The sequence below is a fragment of the Anguilla rostrata genome, chromosome 5, assembly GCF_018555375.3.
Source record: "Anguilla rostrata isolate EN2019 chromosome 5, ASM1855537v3, whole genome shotgun sequence".
Lineage (NCBI taxonomy): Eukaryota > Metazoa > Chordata > Actinopteri > Anguilliformes > Anguillidae > Anguilla > Anguilla rostrata.
In genome coordinates, this window is record NC_057937.1 from 4,268,839 (window position 1) to 4,287,396 (window position 18,558).

Consider the following 18,558-nt stretch of genomic DNA (forward strand, 5'->3'; position numbering starts at 1 on the left):
TTCATTAGAATATTTTCAAGGCAGCACTTAATCAATAAACAGCGAAGCTCAGTTCTGTCAAAGCGCAAAATTATACATTCGCACGTTACTGACGATACATAAAATGTCTGAAATTAAAATCATTTCAGCCACAAGCTATTTCAACCACTGATTGTGTGACTGTCGCAGTTGGAGGCTGAGAAAACAGAAAAAAGATTTAAGAAATGCAAATTTTAAATGCTGCTTTATTGGAGGTCATTTTAATTGCTAACATTTTTACTGATACAGCCTAACCTGGCCAGGATGTACTCTTCTGTACTTGATTTAATTAATGCAATCAATCAATTATTGGGTCAAGCTATCCTTTTCCACACCCTTTTTTTTTAAATGATGCAGTAAGTGTTACCTTAAAAAGCTAGTGCAGTTAATTGACAACTAATTGTGGGATGTATCTTCTTTGAATTAACTGGACCTACACTGAATAGCCTTGATCAACTTTCTGCAGCCCCCTGGCCAAACATGGCCCCTGGGTGGTTGTGTAATATAATGGGTAACGAGCTGGTCTTGTAACCTAAAGGTCACAGGTTCATGTAGTGTACGTCGCTCTGGATAAGAGCATCTGCTAAATGCCTGTAATGTAATGTAATGTAATGCGGCAGGACCCACAATCCCCATAGACAGGAAAAACAGGAGGCATCTGTTCACCAGTAACTGATAAATCTTTAATATAAAAAAAATGTACAAGAATTCTGATAGAAATCGCAAGTATTCACACAGAACATGAATACAATTCAACAGCCAGTTGGCAATTGAATTGATTGTTTAAGGGCTCATACAGTATCTGTGAAGCTACTGATTGCACACTGTACAACAGGAGCACTGACACTTTTCCCTGATACTCACAAGGGTAATGAAATAGGGATAGAATGGATGTGTAATCACTTTTCCCATTGAAATCAGGGAAAAGCTCAACCATAAGAAAGGGAACGAGGCCAACAGAGATTGGCTGAAGGTATCCACAAGCTGTCGCTGTTTCTATTTGTTATTACCAATGTACTTTGTGATTGTTGGAGCTCCTCTGTGATGTCACATCCTGTCTTGTCCCTATTCTATAATCCCTGGCTATGGATATACTGTGTTAGAGCATTTCTGTTGCTATGCAAACAGTGTCTCTCCAGATGCACAACAAGCACAAGCAGCATGCAGATCCACAATGAGTGAGACAGTGTTTACCAAGACACCAATATGACAAATGAAAACTTTATGTGCTTAGGTGTTTAATTTTACAAATATGATTGTATGTAGAAGGGGTATACCACTCTTTTTTGGACCCCATACTTCACATCAAACCACCTCTACCTGTCAATGATCATTGTTAGTTACCTATAAAAGCAATTGGATATATATATGGGGTTCAGCTGAAAATGCACACACCAATAAATACCATTGGACAGATTTGTGCCCTTCCTTGTCCAATTATTGGATATAGCTGTACTATACAATTTATGCTGAGTTCTGAAATAGGTACAGACAGAGCATTACGGTAATATCTTTCACAAAACAAACACTGCAGCACAGCTACAGTATTACAGTAATATTACATTGCATCACAAGGAAATAACAAAAAAAAAAAACAATATTTTAAAAAGATCACAGGTGTAATTTTAGGGTTAAGATTCAAGGACATCATAGACTTGGATTACCTCAATGGAAATAAGCATGTGGCCTTTATTATGTACTTTAAACACAGCTGAACATGGAGTCACACTTGGAATTTAGAGCCCTCTTAGCCGCATAAATTGAAATAAGGATAACCAGTGGTTGGTTTTTACATTATTGTGCCGTTTGAGACACTGGAGACAGTTAATGCAGCTACTGCTAAGTACTGTTACCACTCAGCCAGGCAATCTCAATCTGTGAGAACCGCAATGAATGCATCTACCTCTCACAATAGCATTTAGTCATCCCTTTGTGTTGTTGCAAAGTGTAACACTGCATTTGTGTCACAGAGAAACGCACGTTACAAACACCACAAACAAAAACGCACATTCCTGGAATCCTACAGCATGCGATCAATTCCTGCGCAAGCACATCCAACTGGGGGTCTGGATTTCTGTCTGATTTAAAATGTGTTTTAAGAGAAACAATCTAAAGTTCCTGTTCCCTTGCCAGTCATACTGTACTGAAGTACTGAACTAGCATGAAAATTAAAAAAAAAACAACCAGCAATGCATTTTTACAGCAGGAGTCTGTTGGGGAATTATTTACAGATGCAGGAGGTGACGCTCTGGTATGGGCCAGTCTTCAGGAAAGAAACAACGGCACGAAAAACACGTAGAAGATCTCTTTTATCTTTCTCTTTCTCATTAGTAGCAGTTCTGCAGGCAAAAAGTCAAAACAAGTTTGAATAGCACTTTTTATTTTTATTTTTTTCCCAGTTAATCATAAGAGTGATTTCCATGTAGAAAGGAAGGGGGGCGGTTCCTATTTCAGGGAACCGGAGATGGAAAAGAAAGGACCTCCTCCACTCTCAGAGAGGACAGAAATATCAGAGACGTCTACCTGTATCTGGGATGAGGGTTCTCTGCTCATGTACGTGGGCTTCCAGGGGAAAGTAGTACAAACAGACAATGGATGAATGTGGAGGATGCTGGAAGCTGGACTGGGTCCACAGAAGACTTGGGGGCTAGCGGGAGGGGGGTGTGTATTAGTATCAGTCCATCATGGCGGGGAGGGGTGTGCTGTCCTGCAGGTCGGGACTCTGGCCGTGTCCGTCCCGGCTGCGGGCGGAGGGGAGTCGGGCGTGGCAGCGCAGCATGCGGCCACAGACAGAGAGTGTGGCAACGCACCCGCAGGGATCGCCCGAAGGGGGCGGAGTCACCGGGCCAGGGGAGGAGTCGTGCGACGCAGGGGAGAAGTCGCGTGGCGAGGGGGCGGCGGAGTCGTGGCACGAGGGGGAGGTGTCACACGGCTGCCAATCTGCTGCTCTGCTCCTGCGGCACCGAATGTCCCCAAGCCCCTCGGCATTCTGGGAGATGTCCTCTCCATCGCTGGCGGCCCGCGCGTCGTCCAGCAGGGCTCCCTCACTGCTCCCGGGGTCTGACGCAGTGGACGAGTGCGCGCTATACCTGGACCAGCCACTGGAGGCAGCACAGAGCTCCGCTGCTACATAGTAGTCAGGGGAGTGTTGGCTGGCTCCATTAATAGGGGAGAACCCTTCGTTTCGACCGTGCCCGCCTCCTCGACCTCCTCGTCCCAGAGCCTCGAGACCACGCTCATGGCCACCAGCAATCAGCGGCAGCGGCATGTGGCCTGAGTCCAAGACCATGTGGTCCAGCTCTTTGGTCAGAAGCTTCCGATGCAAGTTTATGTTGGAGCTGTGCCTGTGGCCACAAGAGAATGCATCCATTATCACATCTAAAACACAATACTATATAATTTCTAAAACATTCATTGTCATCATTGGCTAAGACACATCCATTATCACATCTAAAACACAATGCTTTATTATTTCTAAAAAAAATTATTGTCATCACTGGCTAAAACACATCCATTGCTATATCGAAAACACACATTTTTATCATTTCTAAAACATTCATTGTCATCGTAGGCTAAGACACATCCATGACCATATCTGAAAAATTATCTTTATCATCACTAAAACTAATTAATTATCATCACTGCCTAAAACATCCCCATTATCATATCTAAAACATTTTGATTACCATCAATGTCTAAAGCACACCCAATATCATATCTAAGACATATTTGTTATTCTTTGTCTAAAACAATCATTATCTTCACTGCGTAAAACTCATTCATTATCAGTCTGAATCACATCCATTATTCATTGTTTAAATAAATTAACTGTCACCACTGTCTCAACATTTACTATCTCCACTGTGTATCTTTTAGTAATACATCACATATTGTAGTGTTTGTGTAATAGGAATAAATACAGGCAAATGTTTATGGGTTTTCTTGCATAACATTTAGGATAATGTGGTAAACGACCCTTTTATGTAACATTACAAATGTACCTCAAGTTCACATGGAATTTACACAACTGCTATTTCAATTGTTATTGGGTAGATGTAGTCACATAATAAAATCACATTTAAGAAAACACTTTTAGCAGTTGTAAGCAGTTGTAGCCGGGTTTTGTTAGTAATTCTTCTTGAAAACGGACTCTTGTGTTCAATTTCATCATTCCTACTTTTTTAAACATTTAAAAAAAAACATTTTTTTTTTTTTTTGTTTGTTACTGCTGACGACCCCCACTGCTGAGAGGGGGTCCTGGGAGGCTGGCGCTGCGAAATTAGCTAATTGCATTGTTTTTAAAAAAAGCATCTGTTGTTGGTTTTATCCTGTTAAGGTACGACAGGCACTTATTGAGATGAGGTGTGAAACGGAGGACAGTTAGCACTGCATATTTAAGTTCATTAAGTCTGTGTGATACCAGTGTAACAGTTGTTTATGTTAAATGAAGCTTAAATAATTGCTGCACATTCAGACACAGGGCACGTTGCCCTCTAAAATAGTAACCCCACTGTTAAATGCATGAGCTTTGATGGTTTTTGATTGGTACGCATCCCAAGTTATTTTATTCAAGCCTTACAAACGACATGGAAATCTGAATTAATTTTATCATTCTGTGATGTGGAAAATTACACAAAGAAATTAAGTTTAATTTTCGTTTTTTTTTTTTTTGTAAACCCCCCGCCCTCCTACTCTCCCATCCTCAGTAGTTTATTTTATTCAATATTCTGTAATCCACAACAAGTAGATCAATTCCTCCCAAGCCAGGAAAATAAAACAGAACCAAGGAGGATGATGGTCACATTTCTGAAATGGACCCGTTGACAAAAAAATGAAATAATAATAAATTCACAAAAATATCATCCCATTGCACCTCGTTTGTACATCACAGTGATATCCTCCTTGTACCCAGAATTCATATAATTCTTATGTCTCCTATACGGGACATAAGCCTTAATATTAAGAATAACTATACTGAGACCAACACTACAAGGCACATTTGATAAAAATAAAATACCTAATACTTTCACAGCAACATGTTTTTGTCATCCAAAACACTTGCATTATGTTTAAAAAAATTTAAATAAACTTTATTTTCAGGAGGATATACAGTACGTTTAGAGGATGGTGCAGATGTCACTTAAGGCATTATGGAAGAGTTCTGAAATGAATACCTGCATGCTATCTAGATTACTTTGAAGTACAGACATCCGTGGATTTCCTATCAGCCACTCTTCAAAAAAAAAAAAAAAAACAGTATTCGAGAGTTATTCCCCCAGATTCCTTGTAAGACAAAAAATGACAGCATGTATTAGCCTTGGTCTTTGCCTTTTCCCCCAACGCTCCACTTATTCAATTCTGATATTTTAGCATCTAAACTGACGTTCTTGTAAATCAATTGTACGCACTCCACCAAAATGCCACCCCTCTGGATGCATCGTCTTCAAATTATCAATAACTAAAAAATGCAAATATCACCGTCCAGTACTTTTAGTACCTATATATACTTCAAATTTGAATTTAGATTTACTTTAGATTACTTCGGAAAGTTTGAAGTTTGAACTTCGCGACTGTTAAACAGTTTGATGGCTGATGTGGCACGAGGAGCTTAGAGAAACCGATTGTGACAGACAGGCCAGCTGCTAATGTGAGCGCGTTCCGTGCGCGTCGCTACGAAAAGTGCTAACGAGTATACGTAGCATCACCTCACCCTCACCTCCGTATATGTTAAAACATGCAGCGGTTTGACAGGCCCGCGTCGCTAATGTATGCACCTGTATGTAACAGGTAACCTCGTGCAGGTTAACATCGCGTTAGCGCCTGAAATAAGGACACGTGCTCTCGGCTTTGAGCAGCAGAGCGGCACTAGATCCGACAAACGTCAATTACTGAACGACGCAAAAATGCAAGTGCGAGTCTCAGAGACTTCCGGCAACTAAACCACTGGACTGAATGAAAGATACAGATTTTCTGAAAGAACTTCACAGCCTACAAAGTAGCACAGTCTCTTATAATAATAAAACTAAACAAAAGAAACGGAACAGAGGCTCCTCTGAATGGCAACAGTAGCTACCACATCTTAAAATGCATTATTCCTAAATGAGTGATCCATCGCTATGCATAGAGACATCATAGAGGCATCAACTTCTGTACCTTCTGACCTCATGTAAACACAGACATGTTAACACAGAATTCAGATACAACTTCGCACGTCCACACAATAAAACTACAAACTGGCGCATAAATGTAATGTAATGTAAACTTGAGTTATTTTGCATTTTTGCTTTTTTCCCCTCTTCAGATGGTAAGATGAAAAACACGCAGGCATGTTAGATGAAATAATTTAGGAATCACTGGGTGGCATTGCTTTGGAATACAGCTTGCTTAATTTGTGTGAGCTAAGATACCCAATATTGACTGTTGTAACTGCCTCATTTTGACATTAATACTTTTAACGATAAGCCTAGATTTTGCAAATATTAATTAATGACTTATGGACAGCACTTCCTATTTGTGAATAACTTGGCCTTTTTGTATGTTGAAAATGTTTTTTGTTGAGATTATATATAGAGGTTCAGGTACGTTATTTTTTGGAGCACAGGTGTGCTGTCACAGGTGTGGTGTGTGAGGTGCGGTGCGGGGTGGCGGGCTGCCGGCTGCGTTTGGGGGACCCACCTGTCTCGGCTGCGTCGCGAGGGGAAGGCGGCGCTGCAGCCGGCCAGCGTGCACAGGTGCATCTCCTTCAGGTGCACGTTCCTGTAGTGCAGCTTCACGCTGTAGGAGCTCTTGAAGCTCTTCTTGCAGACGTAGCAGGTCCTGGGGTGCAGGCCCGTGTTGGGGTGCAGGGCGGAGCTGGGGTGCAGGGTGGACTTGGGATCCCGACGGCTCACGCAGAACACGGAGTCGAAAGCGGAGTCGCTCAGCTCCTCCTTAACAGCAACGAGCGGGCGGAGAGGGGGCGGCAAGGAGCAGATCTTGCTCTCCGTCTCCCTTTCTCTCAGATGGCCATGCACCTCCTCCTGCACCTCCTCCTCCTGCGCCTCCTCCTCCTGCCGCTCTGTAAACCTGCTCCTCTCCCCGTCGCAGGTCTCTGGCTCCGGCTCCTTCTCTGGCGCCCCCCGGTGGTCGTGCTCCGCGCAGCGAGCCCCCCGGCGCTCCTCCAGCCACGGCGGTGCCGGGCCAGGACTCCCGTCCCCCGCGGAAGGAGAACGCTGGCGGCCGTAGCCGGGATCTTCCTCCTCCTCTTCCTCCTCCTCCTCCTTGTACTCGTCGATCGCGCTCGCCGCCTCCTTCTCGATCTTGACCGGCATGCTGGACTTCCGGGGCTTTTTTTTGGGGGGCGATTCGGAGGCGGGGTCCTGGCCGGGGAGGCGGGGGCTGTGGGAGGCGGGCGGAGTCAGGGAGGAGGGCAGAGAGACGGGCGGGTGGACCAGGGCGGCGGGAGGCACCAGCGTGCGGTAGAACGGCGGTATGGGCTGCATGGGCTGCACGGATTTCAGGGAGGGAAAAACCAACGGGCCGTGAAGCAGGGGGTCCAAACCGGGGGTGGGCGGGGCCGACAGCAGGGGCGTGGCCATGTGGGCGTGCCCCGAGATGATGGGCGTGGCGGAGTGCACAGAGATCACGGGCACGGCAGAGATGACCGGGGTGGCGGAGTGGGCGCAGCTGGCGATGATGGGCGTGGCCGGGTGGGCGTGGCCACGGGCGTGGGGGTGGGGGTGGGCGTGGCCGGCCGCGAGGGGCGGGGCGGGGTGGTGGGCGGCGGCGGTGGCGGAGCGGATGAGGTCACGGTCGCGGTTGTTGCGCAGCACAGGCAGGTGCAGCCGGGGGTTGGGGTTGGCGCTGTGGCGGTTGCGGCTGCGCAGCGAGCTGAACACCATGTTGCAGCCCTGCACCGTGCAGCGGTGCTTGATCTTCAGGTGCACGGCGTTGAAGTGGATCTTCAGCGTGCCCTTGTCATAGAAGGTCTTGCCGCAGGAGCTGCAGCAGACGCGGCCCTTGCGCGACGCCGCGCCCATGCGTCGCATGCGATGCGGCCTGCAGGAGAGCGAGGAGTACTGCAGGCTGCGGGGCCCCAGCTTCAGCACGTGGGGGTGCGCGTGCCGGTCGCCGAGCGGCGGCGGGGTCGTGGAGGGGGGCGGGGTCGTGCCGCCGAGCCCCGCTTTTGGGTTCAGCCTCCCCAGGGGGGCGCCCAGGCTGGGGCAGGGCGAGAGAGACGCCTCCGACCCTCTGCTCTCGGACGGCTCGCTCTGATTGGGCAGGCCCGGCTCCTGCACCAGCCCGTTGGTGGGCAGGCTGGGCTCCCGGGCGAGCCCATTGGCCGGGAGGCCCAGCGTGGGGGCGGAGCCGGGGCTGACGTACTGGAAGGGGAGGAGGAACGCCAGGCTGTTTGGGAGGTTCTCGAAGTGATGGACGCTGTCGTGCCCGCTGCCGCCCCCCTGCAGGCGGGACAGCAGGGCAGGGCTACGGGCCGGGCCGCTGCTCTCGATGAAGGTCCGGATCCCCGAATCGGCCTCGGAGGGGGGCACGGTCACCACCTGCCCCTCCTGCTCCTGCAGGGCCATCAGCTCCACGATCGACTTGGTCTCCCCGAAACGCAGGAACTGCTGCAGGGTGACCACCTCCTCCTCCTGCGACATGATGCTCCAGCGGTCCAGGACCTTCCCCACCGCATCCTGCGACAACAACGACATCACATCCTGTTCAGCCTTAATCGCCCCCGTATCCCGTACAGCCGCTGCTCTCGCGCACGCGAGGTCAAGGGTCAAAAGCAGACACCATTATAGTCCCAGCAAGCACCCCGTCTTTCCTGAAACGGCCAATTAATTCTGAGAATGTTTCATTATAAACAGCTCAGCCAGAACAGTTAGGCCTTGCTGGTGACGGTGATCTTGAATTACTCTCATTAGCGATGAAGAAAACCAGGCCTTACTGGCTTTTATGCTAATCACGTATTGAGGGTGTACGTCCCTCATTTAAATATTAATGAAGGCATGTTTCATTAAGGAGAGCCAGCCAACAGAAGTGTAGATTTATACACACTGCAGATGAATGCTTAAAAAGATGTTGTACTCTTTGGCACTTTTTTATGGTCTTCTGTTCTGTAGAATATGAGGTCTTACAGAAAGTACACTTTCACTGAAGTATACTGAAGCAATAAAGATATCACTGTTTTTACTTCCAGTTATGCATTTACTATACGGATACATAGATATGTAGATTTGTGTTGTGTAGACCAGCAATATTAATTCATATTTCATTTTAAATGTCAAAGTTTCAAACTGTGAGGCTACAAAACATGAAAACTATGCAAGGATGTAAATACACATACACACACACACACACACAAGCACAATCTCATTAATACCTCACCCCTGGACTGTAACAGCTTCCCTTGTCATTACACATCCCTAAGTCCCTTCAAGAATATGGGTGAACCACTGTTGGCGAGGTTAATGACAGCTATCCCATAATCCCCCCTTCCACGCTCTCTCATGTTGCGTGCCCGTGCAAATTAATTTTTACACACATATATTTATCCGCCACTGCCATGTCTGATGCGTCTGTACTTCATTGCCCGGTAAATTATCACTGACAGGACAAATGAAAACAGCTGTCAGCACTCGAAGCACAGGCTGTAATTAATGCTGAAGAGAGCAAAGCCAGTCGGGGCCCAGCGCAGTTGCCACGGTTGCAGGTCTTGTGCTCGGTTATCAACCCGGCTTCAGTGATTCGGCTGAACATTCACCGAGCGGTAAATATCAGTGCTCAATCTCAGTCGTGCCAGTCTACTTTGGACTTATGAAGTGCCTGCTTGCAGGGCAGACCATTGTTTTCCATGAACTCTTTAAATGCCAATGCAATTTGAACAACAATTTTCAACAACACAGTGTTTCAGATCAAAATTTGGCTGATCACGTGTAAGTAAGTGCTGAATGTGACAAAGCTGTCACCATAAAGCCATACAGCATGTGTATGTGTGCGTGTGTGTGTTGCACACGCGTGTGTGTGTGCGTGTATGTGTGTGTGTGTGTATGCACATGCGCATGCATGTGTGTGCATGCGCATGCGTGTGTGTGTGCGCGTGTGTATGTATACGTGTGTGTGTACATGCTGTGTGTGTGTGTGTGTGTGTATGTGTGTGCATGCACATGCGTGTGTGTGTGTGCGTGTGTGTGTGCATGCGCATGCGTGTGTGTGTGCGTGTGTATGTGTACGTGTGTGTACACATGCTGTGTGTGTGTGTGCTGCGCATGCGTGTGTGTGTGTGTTTGTGTGTGTGTGCGCGTGTGTGTGAGATGTACCTGTAGGATGTATCCCCGGACGTAGTCCCGCAGGGTCCAGCCCAGGCAGTGCAGGATGTGCAGGACCTCGCTCTGCTTCAGGACGCTGAAGAGCCGGTCCAGCAGGATCTTCAGCCGCACCGGCAGCGCCTGCGTGCCGTACAGCATGAGCGAGCTGATGTCGAACACCACGCTGGACTGCACGATCTCCACCTGGGCCGGGTGGTACAGGTGCTGCGTGCTCAGCTTGTCCAGCGCTGAGAGGGAACACAGACAGACACACAGACAGACACACAGACAGACAGACAGAGACGTCTCCGGGATAATGGATCTTTCTTACCAACATATTTTCGACTCAAACAAATTGGTAAAGACAATCTCCAATGGCGATTATTTGAAAACACACAAAATTTTGCAGGCTGGTAGAGGCCAATATCAAACTCCCAGACCCAAACGAGGAAGCTTATCAGACATTTGGTGGCCCAATAACAATTACTAATTAAGAGTGAGTGTGTGCATGTTTGTTTGTGTGCCTGTGTGTCGATGTGTGTGTGTGTGTGTGTGTGCATGTTTGTTTGTGTGCGTGTGCGTGTGTGTCGATGTGTGTGTGTGTGTGTGCGTGTATATTTGTGTGTGTGTGTGTGTGTGTGTGTGTCTCTCTCTGTCTCACCGTGGGCCACCCAGCCATGCTTGCAGTAGTCACATGTCCTCAGGCTGATCTTCCCCGGCTGGAAACACTCACAGGTGCAGTTGGGCAGAGTGCAGCGGATCGCCTGCAGAGATAGACACGCCAGTGACACAGCTCTCATGTTTACTGCCAGAGCACAGGCAACCTGTGTTACAGCAGCACAGCCATGCTGCCAGAGCACAGGCAACCTGTGTTACAGCAGCACAGCCATGCTGCCAGAGCACAGACAACCTGTGTTACAGCAGCACAGCCATTCTGCCAGAGCACAGGCAACTTGTGTTACAGCAGCACAGCCATGCTGCCAGAGCACATGCAACCTGTGTTACAGCACCACAGCCATGCCGTCAACGCACAGGCAACCCATACTGTAGAGAAACACAGTCATATGTCACAGTCATAAGTAGCACACAGACACTACAGTCCAGGACCAGAGTAGTGCACCCCTATAAGAACTCCCACACAGCACAGAGACAACAAAACCACAGTATACACATGTATATCGAAGTGCAAATGTAAAAGAAGAAACGGTTAGTTTTTCAATCAGTATTTTATAATGAGGTCTCTCTTTCACAACTATCCAACATTCAAACATTCAGGGAACCTTAAGGATGAAGGACCCTTCCCCATTAAACATTATAAACAGATTCTTTTGCAAAGAAAAGAGACCAAAGACATACAGAGAGTGAAAGATATGACCACTTGAATACTGTAGTTTAAAAGCCCACAGAGGACATGTCCAGAGACCGTCATATTCACCTGAACCTTTTGAGAAGCATATCCCAGCTAGCACAAAACACCGTTGCTGTGACGCAGTGACAACGTTATAACAATGACCAAACGTTCCAGTAACATTGTGAGAACGTTCTGCGTTTGCAGGGGTTTCTCCTCTCTCTGCTCCAAGTCAGAGTCCTGCTCTGTCTGCTGCTGACCACCTTCCTTACTGCCTCTCCCTCCAATGACCTCAACCCATCGGCTTAAAAAAGAAGAAGGAAGAAGCTAAACGCACCGCATACCAACGTAAAATCAACGATCGCTGCGGGTCAAATTAGCTTCGACCACTTTCAAACCACACTTTCAAACACTTCAGGCTGAACGAACCATTTTTAATCTGATTGTTCCAAACAGATTGGACCCTGGTCCCTGATATATATCTGAGTAATCACGACGAGCGTTGCAAACAGAGTTCGCCCCCTCGTTCACACAGCACAACAGCTCCAGGTACGAGTGCTTACGGTGTGTGATTACTCTATCGAGCTTTTAAAAACAAAAGATTATATCCAACAGCTCTTTTAAAACGCAAGAGGTGTGTTCAGTAAAATTACATCCAGGCCTGGGTTCAAATAACATTTTACCTAGAAAATGCAAAATGTTGTTTTTCTTTATTGATTAAAACATTTCAGTGATCACTGAGCTCAACAAGCTGTGGCTGTGAAGACCAAAAAACCTCAAAGTCAAAGCAAACTGCGACCTGAATCCAGGCACTGCATTCCCAAAAAAAGACACGTTATACTCAAAAAGGACATTGACCCTCAATCCCAGTACCTCTTTCTGCATGGTGAGAGATCCGGTCCAGTTCCCCGCTGCTCCACTTCGCCAGAATATTATGAGTCTGACCTCCAGTAGCACACACACACACACACACACACCCTATAGATACACTGCAGCATAAGCCTCCAGTTTTACAGGGACAGCACTGTGCATGTCCCTCTACTGTCACTGTGTGTGTGTGTGTGTGTGTGTGTGAGAGAGTAGGTGAGTGTGTGTGTGTTTGTGTGTGTGAGAGAGTGAGTGTGTGTGTGTGTGTGTGTGTGTGAGAGATTGTGTGTGTGTGTGTGAGGGAGAGAGTGTGTCTATGTGTGTGTGTGCGTGTGTGTGTGACAGCACGACTGTGTGTGACGGTGTGTGACAAAGGAAAGAAAAGTCCATGTAGGTGTCCTCTTTATCAGCCTTACAAAGTTCACAGATAGATGGCTGCTGTGGAGGCGAGACAGCCACAGTGTCACAGGTCAGAGCGCAGCGACGCTTCACCACAGAGAAACCCCACCGACCCTGACCTCAACCGTAACATCCACCCCTCACCCCCACCCCACCGACCTCGACTCCAACCATGACATCCACCCCTCACCCCCACTGACACTGACCCTACCATAATATTGACCCCTCACCCCCACCCCCTCTGATCCAGACAACCATAACATCCAGTGCAGAACCAGAGCAGCGGACCAGCGCAGCTACACCAGCGCAGCAACACCAGCGCAGCTACACCAGCGCAGCTACACCAGCGCAGCTACACCAGCACCACAGCTACACCAGCACAGCTACACCAGCGCAGCTACCCCAGAGCAGCTACACCAGCACAGCTACACCAGCACCACAGCTACACCAGCACAATTACACCAGCGCAGCCACCCCAGCGCAGCTACACCAGCAGCGCAGCTACACCAGCGCAGTTACACCAGCGCAGCTACACCAGCGCAGCAACACCAGTGCAGCTACCCCAGCAGCGCAACACCAGCAGCTGTGCAATACGAACATAAGCTTCCAGCCCTGGGCTCTGACTAATTGGCGTTGCCACAAGGCTCACTGTGGCCCGCGGCAATTAATTAAAACGTCAGTGAAGCTGAAATTTTCAATCAGGATGCGGTAATCCAAAAAAAATTTGCAGTCATTACCTGTAATACACATGACAGCAATCTATTCAATTTTACTTTGAGCCCATCACCGATGCCTTCAAATACCTCAGGTATAAAATCATTCTTTCTCAGCGAGAAGCACTTAGAAATATAAAGATCTCAGGCTTACAGCAATGTCAGACCATTTATAATTATTATCATTATTATTATTACATGTTTTATTTATATCATCCCAAGAACACTTCACACAGTAATGACAACAGAAATAACAACATAAAGCAACAGTCAATGGTTTTCAGTTGGTATAAGGCAAAAGTAATTGTACAAGGACCACGGGCAAAAACTAGACGACATAAAACCACACAAACACAGACTCCCTACGCAGAGGGTATAGCACTGTAGACCGGATTGAACAGACAGGGTTTTAAGAGTGAGACAGTGTGGAAGTGCGCTCCGCAACTTAGGGTGTAGCCACACATAAAGCTGTATCCCCAAATATCCAATAAGCTCACTGATAGCACAGTAGCTATACACACACACACGTCCGCAAGTATGCATACACACGGAATAACACATGTACAAATAGAAGCCTGCACACACACACATACGCACGTAACTTGTGAATATGTTGAATATATTGTGTATAAGTGGACACACAGGTGCAGGCACGTCATCTCTTTTCATGTTTGTCACCCTCACTGCAGTCGGGCTGGAGGGACACCTTGGCACACCTTTGTACAGGTAAGCCAAGTTTCCATAGAAGAAATTTCCCTACCAAAGGTCAGGCCTATAGATAAACCGAAATGTGAGTGTGTGTGTGCGCGTGTGTATGTGTGCGTGTGTGCCTGTGTGTGTGTGTGTGCGTGTGTGCATGCCGGTTTGTGTATGTGCTTTAGTCTGTGTCTGTCTGTGTGTGTGTCTTGTGCATGTTTTCTGTGAAGTCAAGTGTGTACTTCTTCACAAACACAGACACTCAGATACACAAAACACACATACACACATACACGTACACAGATGCACAAAACACACACAAACACACACACACACACACACACGCACACACTGTGGTATCTGCAGCGGACAGGGTGTCAGCTCTGACTTGGCTCCAACATGCTAATCAGCAGCGCGTCTTATCGGTGAGCTGTTTGCGCCAAGACAAACATCGGCCCTGTTTTACTACACTGTTTTCTCAGGTCATTAGTGGGAATGACAGGCACTGATTGCTCCGGCAGATCCGCCTTGACTGTCCCGTGCCACAACATGTTCAGTTCTGGGGGTGAATTTCTGGCTCATCCTCCACACCTTGTGAGCCCTCACAGGGAAACAGGGCCTCTACATATTTTAGGTAAGATCGCCATAGTGACCCTCTATGTAATATTTATACAACATTCAAACACTGGGCCATATTCATCTGTGACCTCACGGATTCACTATTATTCTGACCCTTCTGTGGCTCCTCCTATCTGATTGGCCCACCCACCACCATACAACTGCCAATCAGCAGCCTGGTCAGCTCAGAGCCCCACCTCCATGGCTGGATTCTACACTCACAGAACAGTAGAATAGTACACTTACAGGACAGGCCCTGCCTTAAACAGGAGGTGGACCCCAGCTGCCTCCTCCACCAGAAACAAACGGAACCCCCATTGTTATTAAACACATGCAAATTAAATGTAAAACCGGCATTAAAATTGCATCTGTACTCACGTGGGATTAGAGGGTGGGACTTGTGGGGCATTAAAGTGGTAATAAACCTTAATGTATGCAGATGTATGACCTGCGATAATCTCGTGTGTTTTGTACAACAGCAATATTAATGTAACACTCAGGGCATTCTGCCAAATTCAGCCACACAACCCCACTACTACGAGGTTCCACCAACTTGATTGGCCCACCCGCCATTGTGCAACTGCCAATCAGCAGCCTGGTCAGCTCAGCACAGGACTGGATGTGGCAGGAAGAGGAAGCACATGACGGAAGAGAAGCAGACAGCACTGGAGTTTAACCTGTAGCCTGTATAATACTACAGTGTTATCCTCTGTTCCTGTCACTTTGCTCTGATCTGACGCTTTGGTTAGTCTCCTCTGTTCCTGTAATTTTGCTCTCACTTTGCACTGAGATGATGCTGTCCTTAGTCTTCCCTGTTCCTGTAACTTTGCTCCAGTATGATGCTGTGGTTCATCTCTGTTCCTGTACAGCTGTGGTTAGTCCCTGTGCCTGTAACTTCACTTTGATGTGATGCTATGGTTAGTCTCTGTTCCCTGTGCCTGTAACTGTACTCTGATTTGATGCTATGGTTAGTCTCTGTTCCTGTAACTTTGCTCTGGCCCACCAATGTCAGTCTGCTGTGATCTGCGGCTGTGGGAACACCCTCTCTTCCCTGTGTTCTCACTACAGTTCTCAGGGTTCAAGGACCACAGCTATCTGTCAGTGCCCCCCGCCCCCAAATGGGATCCTCCAGCCAATCAGCTTCCACTGACAGACATTTGCTCATAACATGACCCCCTACATGTCCACTGGGAGGAAGCAGTAAAAAAAAAAAACCCTGAATTAACACTTGACATTCAGTGCGGTCGGTTCAAGTCCTTAATTGGTCGGGGGCTTCCTGAGAGAAACCATTACCCAGCTCCCCACAGAGTGGGCAGACTGGTCCCTGCCACCACCTCCTCTCCACTGCTCTAATGAGAGAGGGTGGGTTAGCAACCCGTCGCATGAATTTAGCAAGTGTTCTCCCTCTTCCAGAAACAGCTAAGGACCATCTGGGGACTAAAAAAGCAATGAGCTACCTATAGCCGGGCCCACCTCCCTGCTACCCTCCCCCCCAGCCCCACCCCCCCAGCAGCGAACCCCAAATCTTCAGCTGTTCATCGCAGCACCCCTCGCCGTGGGTGACTCATGACTCAAAAACCAACTCTCCCGTACCTCCTTTTGGGCAAATTAAAATGATCTGACCTAAAATTTTACAGTAAAAGTCTGTAAAATTAGCAAAGGTACAAAACTGTAAACAGCTGAAATGTGAATAATCGTATTATTTATGGTGAAACACCATAATATATTTAACATTTGTTAGATATGCAGCCTGTAAAATTTTGGCAACCTAGTGGCCAGTATTATAACATAAAATTAGCCTTTTTTTTACAGCGTGTGCCAAATGTTGCATATCTCCACAGTTCTCATAAATGGCAGAAACTGAAAAGAAGGTCTGGAACACTGCAATAAACCCATCATGGGAATGATTCACAAGGAACCGGTATCCGTGTGAGACACAACCTCGCCGTTACACACATCAGTTAAGAGACTGCCCTCCTTTCACCAATCTGTTCTTCACCTCCATCCCTTTCTTTTCTGACCTCTTTTTCTCCCAGCCTCCGTATTACCGAACTGACAACTCTCATTTTTCGCCATCTTCAGAAAGCGTAGCACTCTCTCCAGGGAACAGTGTACAGTACATGTAGGCGGCTAACGTTGTTAGCGCTGCCCACTCACAATTAATCCCTGCTCTCCTGAGACCTACGGGCCAGGCAAGAGGATTTAGGAAAATAAGGTGAGGTTACACTGATCTGCTAAGCCTTTTAATACGCAGGGCTTTACACACACAGAAACGTACACACATGCACACACATGCACACACACATGCACACACACAGACGTGCACACACACACACACACACACACACACAGGCACATGCAGAAAAACATGCCAACACACAAACACACTCACACACACGCACACATTCTCTCTCACTCACACAAAACACACAAAGTGTCCATGTTGCATCACATTACAAACTAAATAACCGATTTCCATTTATTCTGTTTTACCTTTTACACTTTAAATGAGCTGTTGTTCTAGGGTTCACAATCTTTTTATCTTTGGTATCTTTGTGCGGTTTTGCATGTGAATTTATATTGAAATGCAATTAAATGTTCATCACATACATAAGATACAATATTTTTTGTGAAAAAGTCTCAGTTGTCAGAAAAAGAAAACAGCGGGAAGGCGTGAGAAATTGCCGTTCACCAAGTCCTGTTCAGTTCCTGCAATTCCTGCGTTAAGTGCCTTATGAATGTTGGCTAATGTCACCTTTACAAGATTCTGTCATTCTGTAAATCAGTGACCGTCTGCTTTCAAAATGTAATTTATCTAAAAAAAAAAACTGTTAAAGCCGTGAAAATACATATAATACCCCACAAATAACAGTTGTTCTCTGTACAGTAAGACAATATTAACACATATATGATATAAATCATCAAGGCAGTACAGAGAAAGCTAATTATTATTGTTGTTGTTGTTGTCGTCAATGTTCTGTATGTGCGTAGAAAACGATGTCACACAGTTACAAAGTTATCACTGTCCGAGCCACCCCCCACCCCTTCCAAAAAAAAAAAAAAAAAGGGAAAAAAAGCGTAAGCATCGCTGCCGTACCTCGTCCAAGTCTTTGCCCATGGTCGACCTGTCACACTTCAGCGGTAGGGCCACAGAACCCTTCAAAAATAAAATAACAGAAAATCAGAGAAGCTTAGATCTGACAAAGGCTTTCCGGAGACAAACCACCTGCTCTGAAGCTACTACCAGTTCTTTCAGATTTTCCGTCATAACAGGAGCTTTCCTGAAATATGCGCCACGCTTCTAAACTTAGATCTACGCGGTTTACATCGGCTACAAGTTGCGGACGAATTAGAGAGGTATTCTACATTGTGATAGATCGATTCTACTGTCCACGCACGTGCCTGAAATGTTTACGACTGCATAGCAGAACTGAATGGATAGCATCTTAAGTGCATCGGACGGACATAGTCTACTAATTGTCGAAGCTCATCTGCGATAGTATATGCAGGCGCATTTCCGTGCATACATTCTAAGAATTTCCAGTTTTGCGCCATTATAAATAAGTATAAAATCCGTTCAACATAGGCTATCCATAAGAACAAATAA

The 18,558-nt window shown here is 46.7% G+C and overlaps 1 protein-coding gene across 1 annotated transcript; it reads right to left on the minus strand.

The window, feature by feature from the left end:
• Positions 1 to 679: 679 nt before the first annotated feature.
• On the minus strand, positions 680 to 18,175 carry LOC135254477 (zinc finger protein basonuclin-2-like). Its single transcript, XM_064334653.1, has 5 exons — positions 18,049 to 18,175; positions 10,972 to 11,074; positions 10,323 to 10,558; positions 6,694 to 8,693; positions 680 to 3,362 (listed from the first exon to the last, which is right to left on the minus strand). Exons 1-5 carry the CDS (start codon positions 18,067 to 18,069, stop codon positions 2,693 to 2,695), a joined length of 3,030 nt encoding a protein of 1,009 aa, XP_064190723.1. The 5' UTR covers positions 18,070 to 18,175; the 3' UTR covers positions 680 to 2,692.
• Between the last annotated feature and the right edge of the window lie 383 nt (positions 18,176 to 18,558).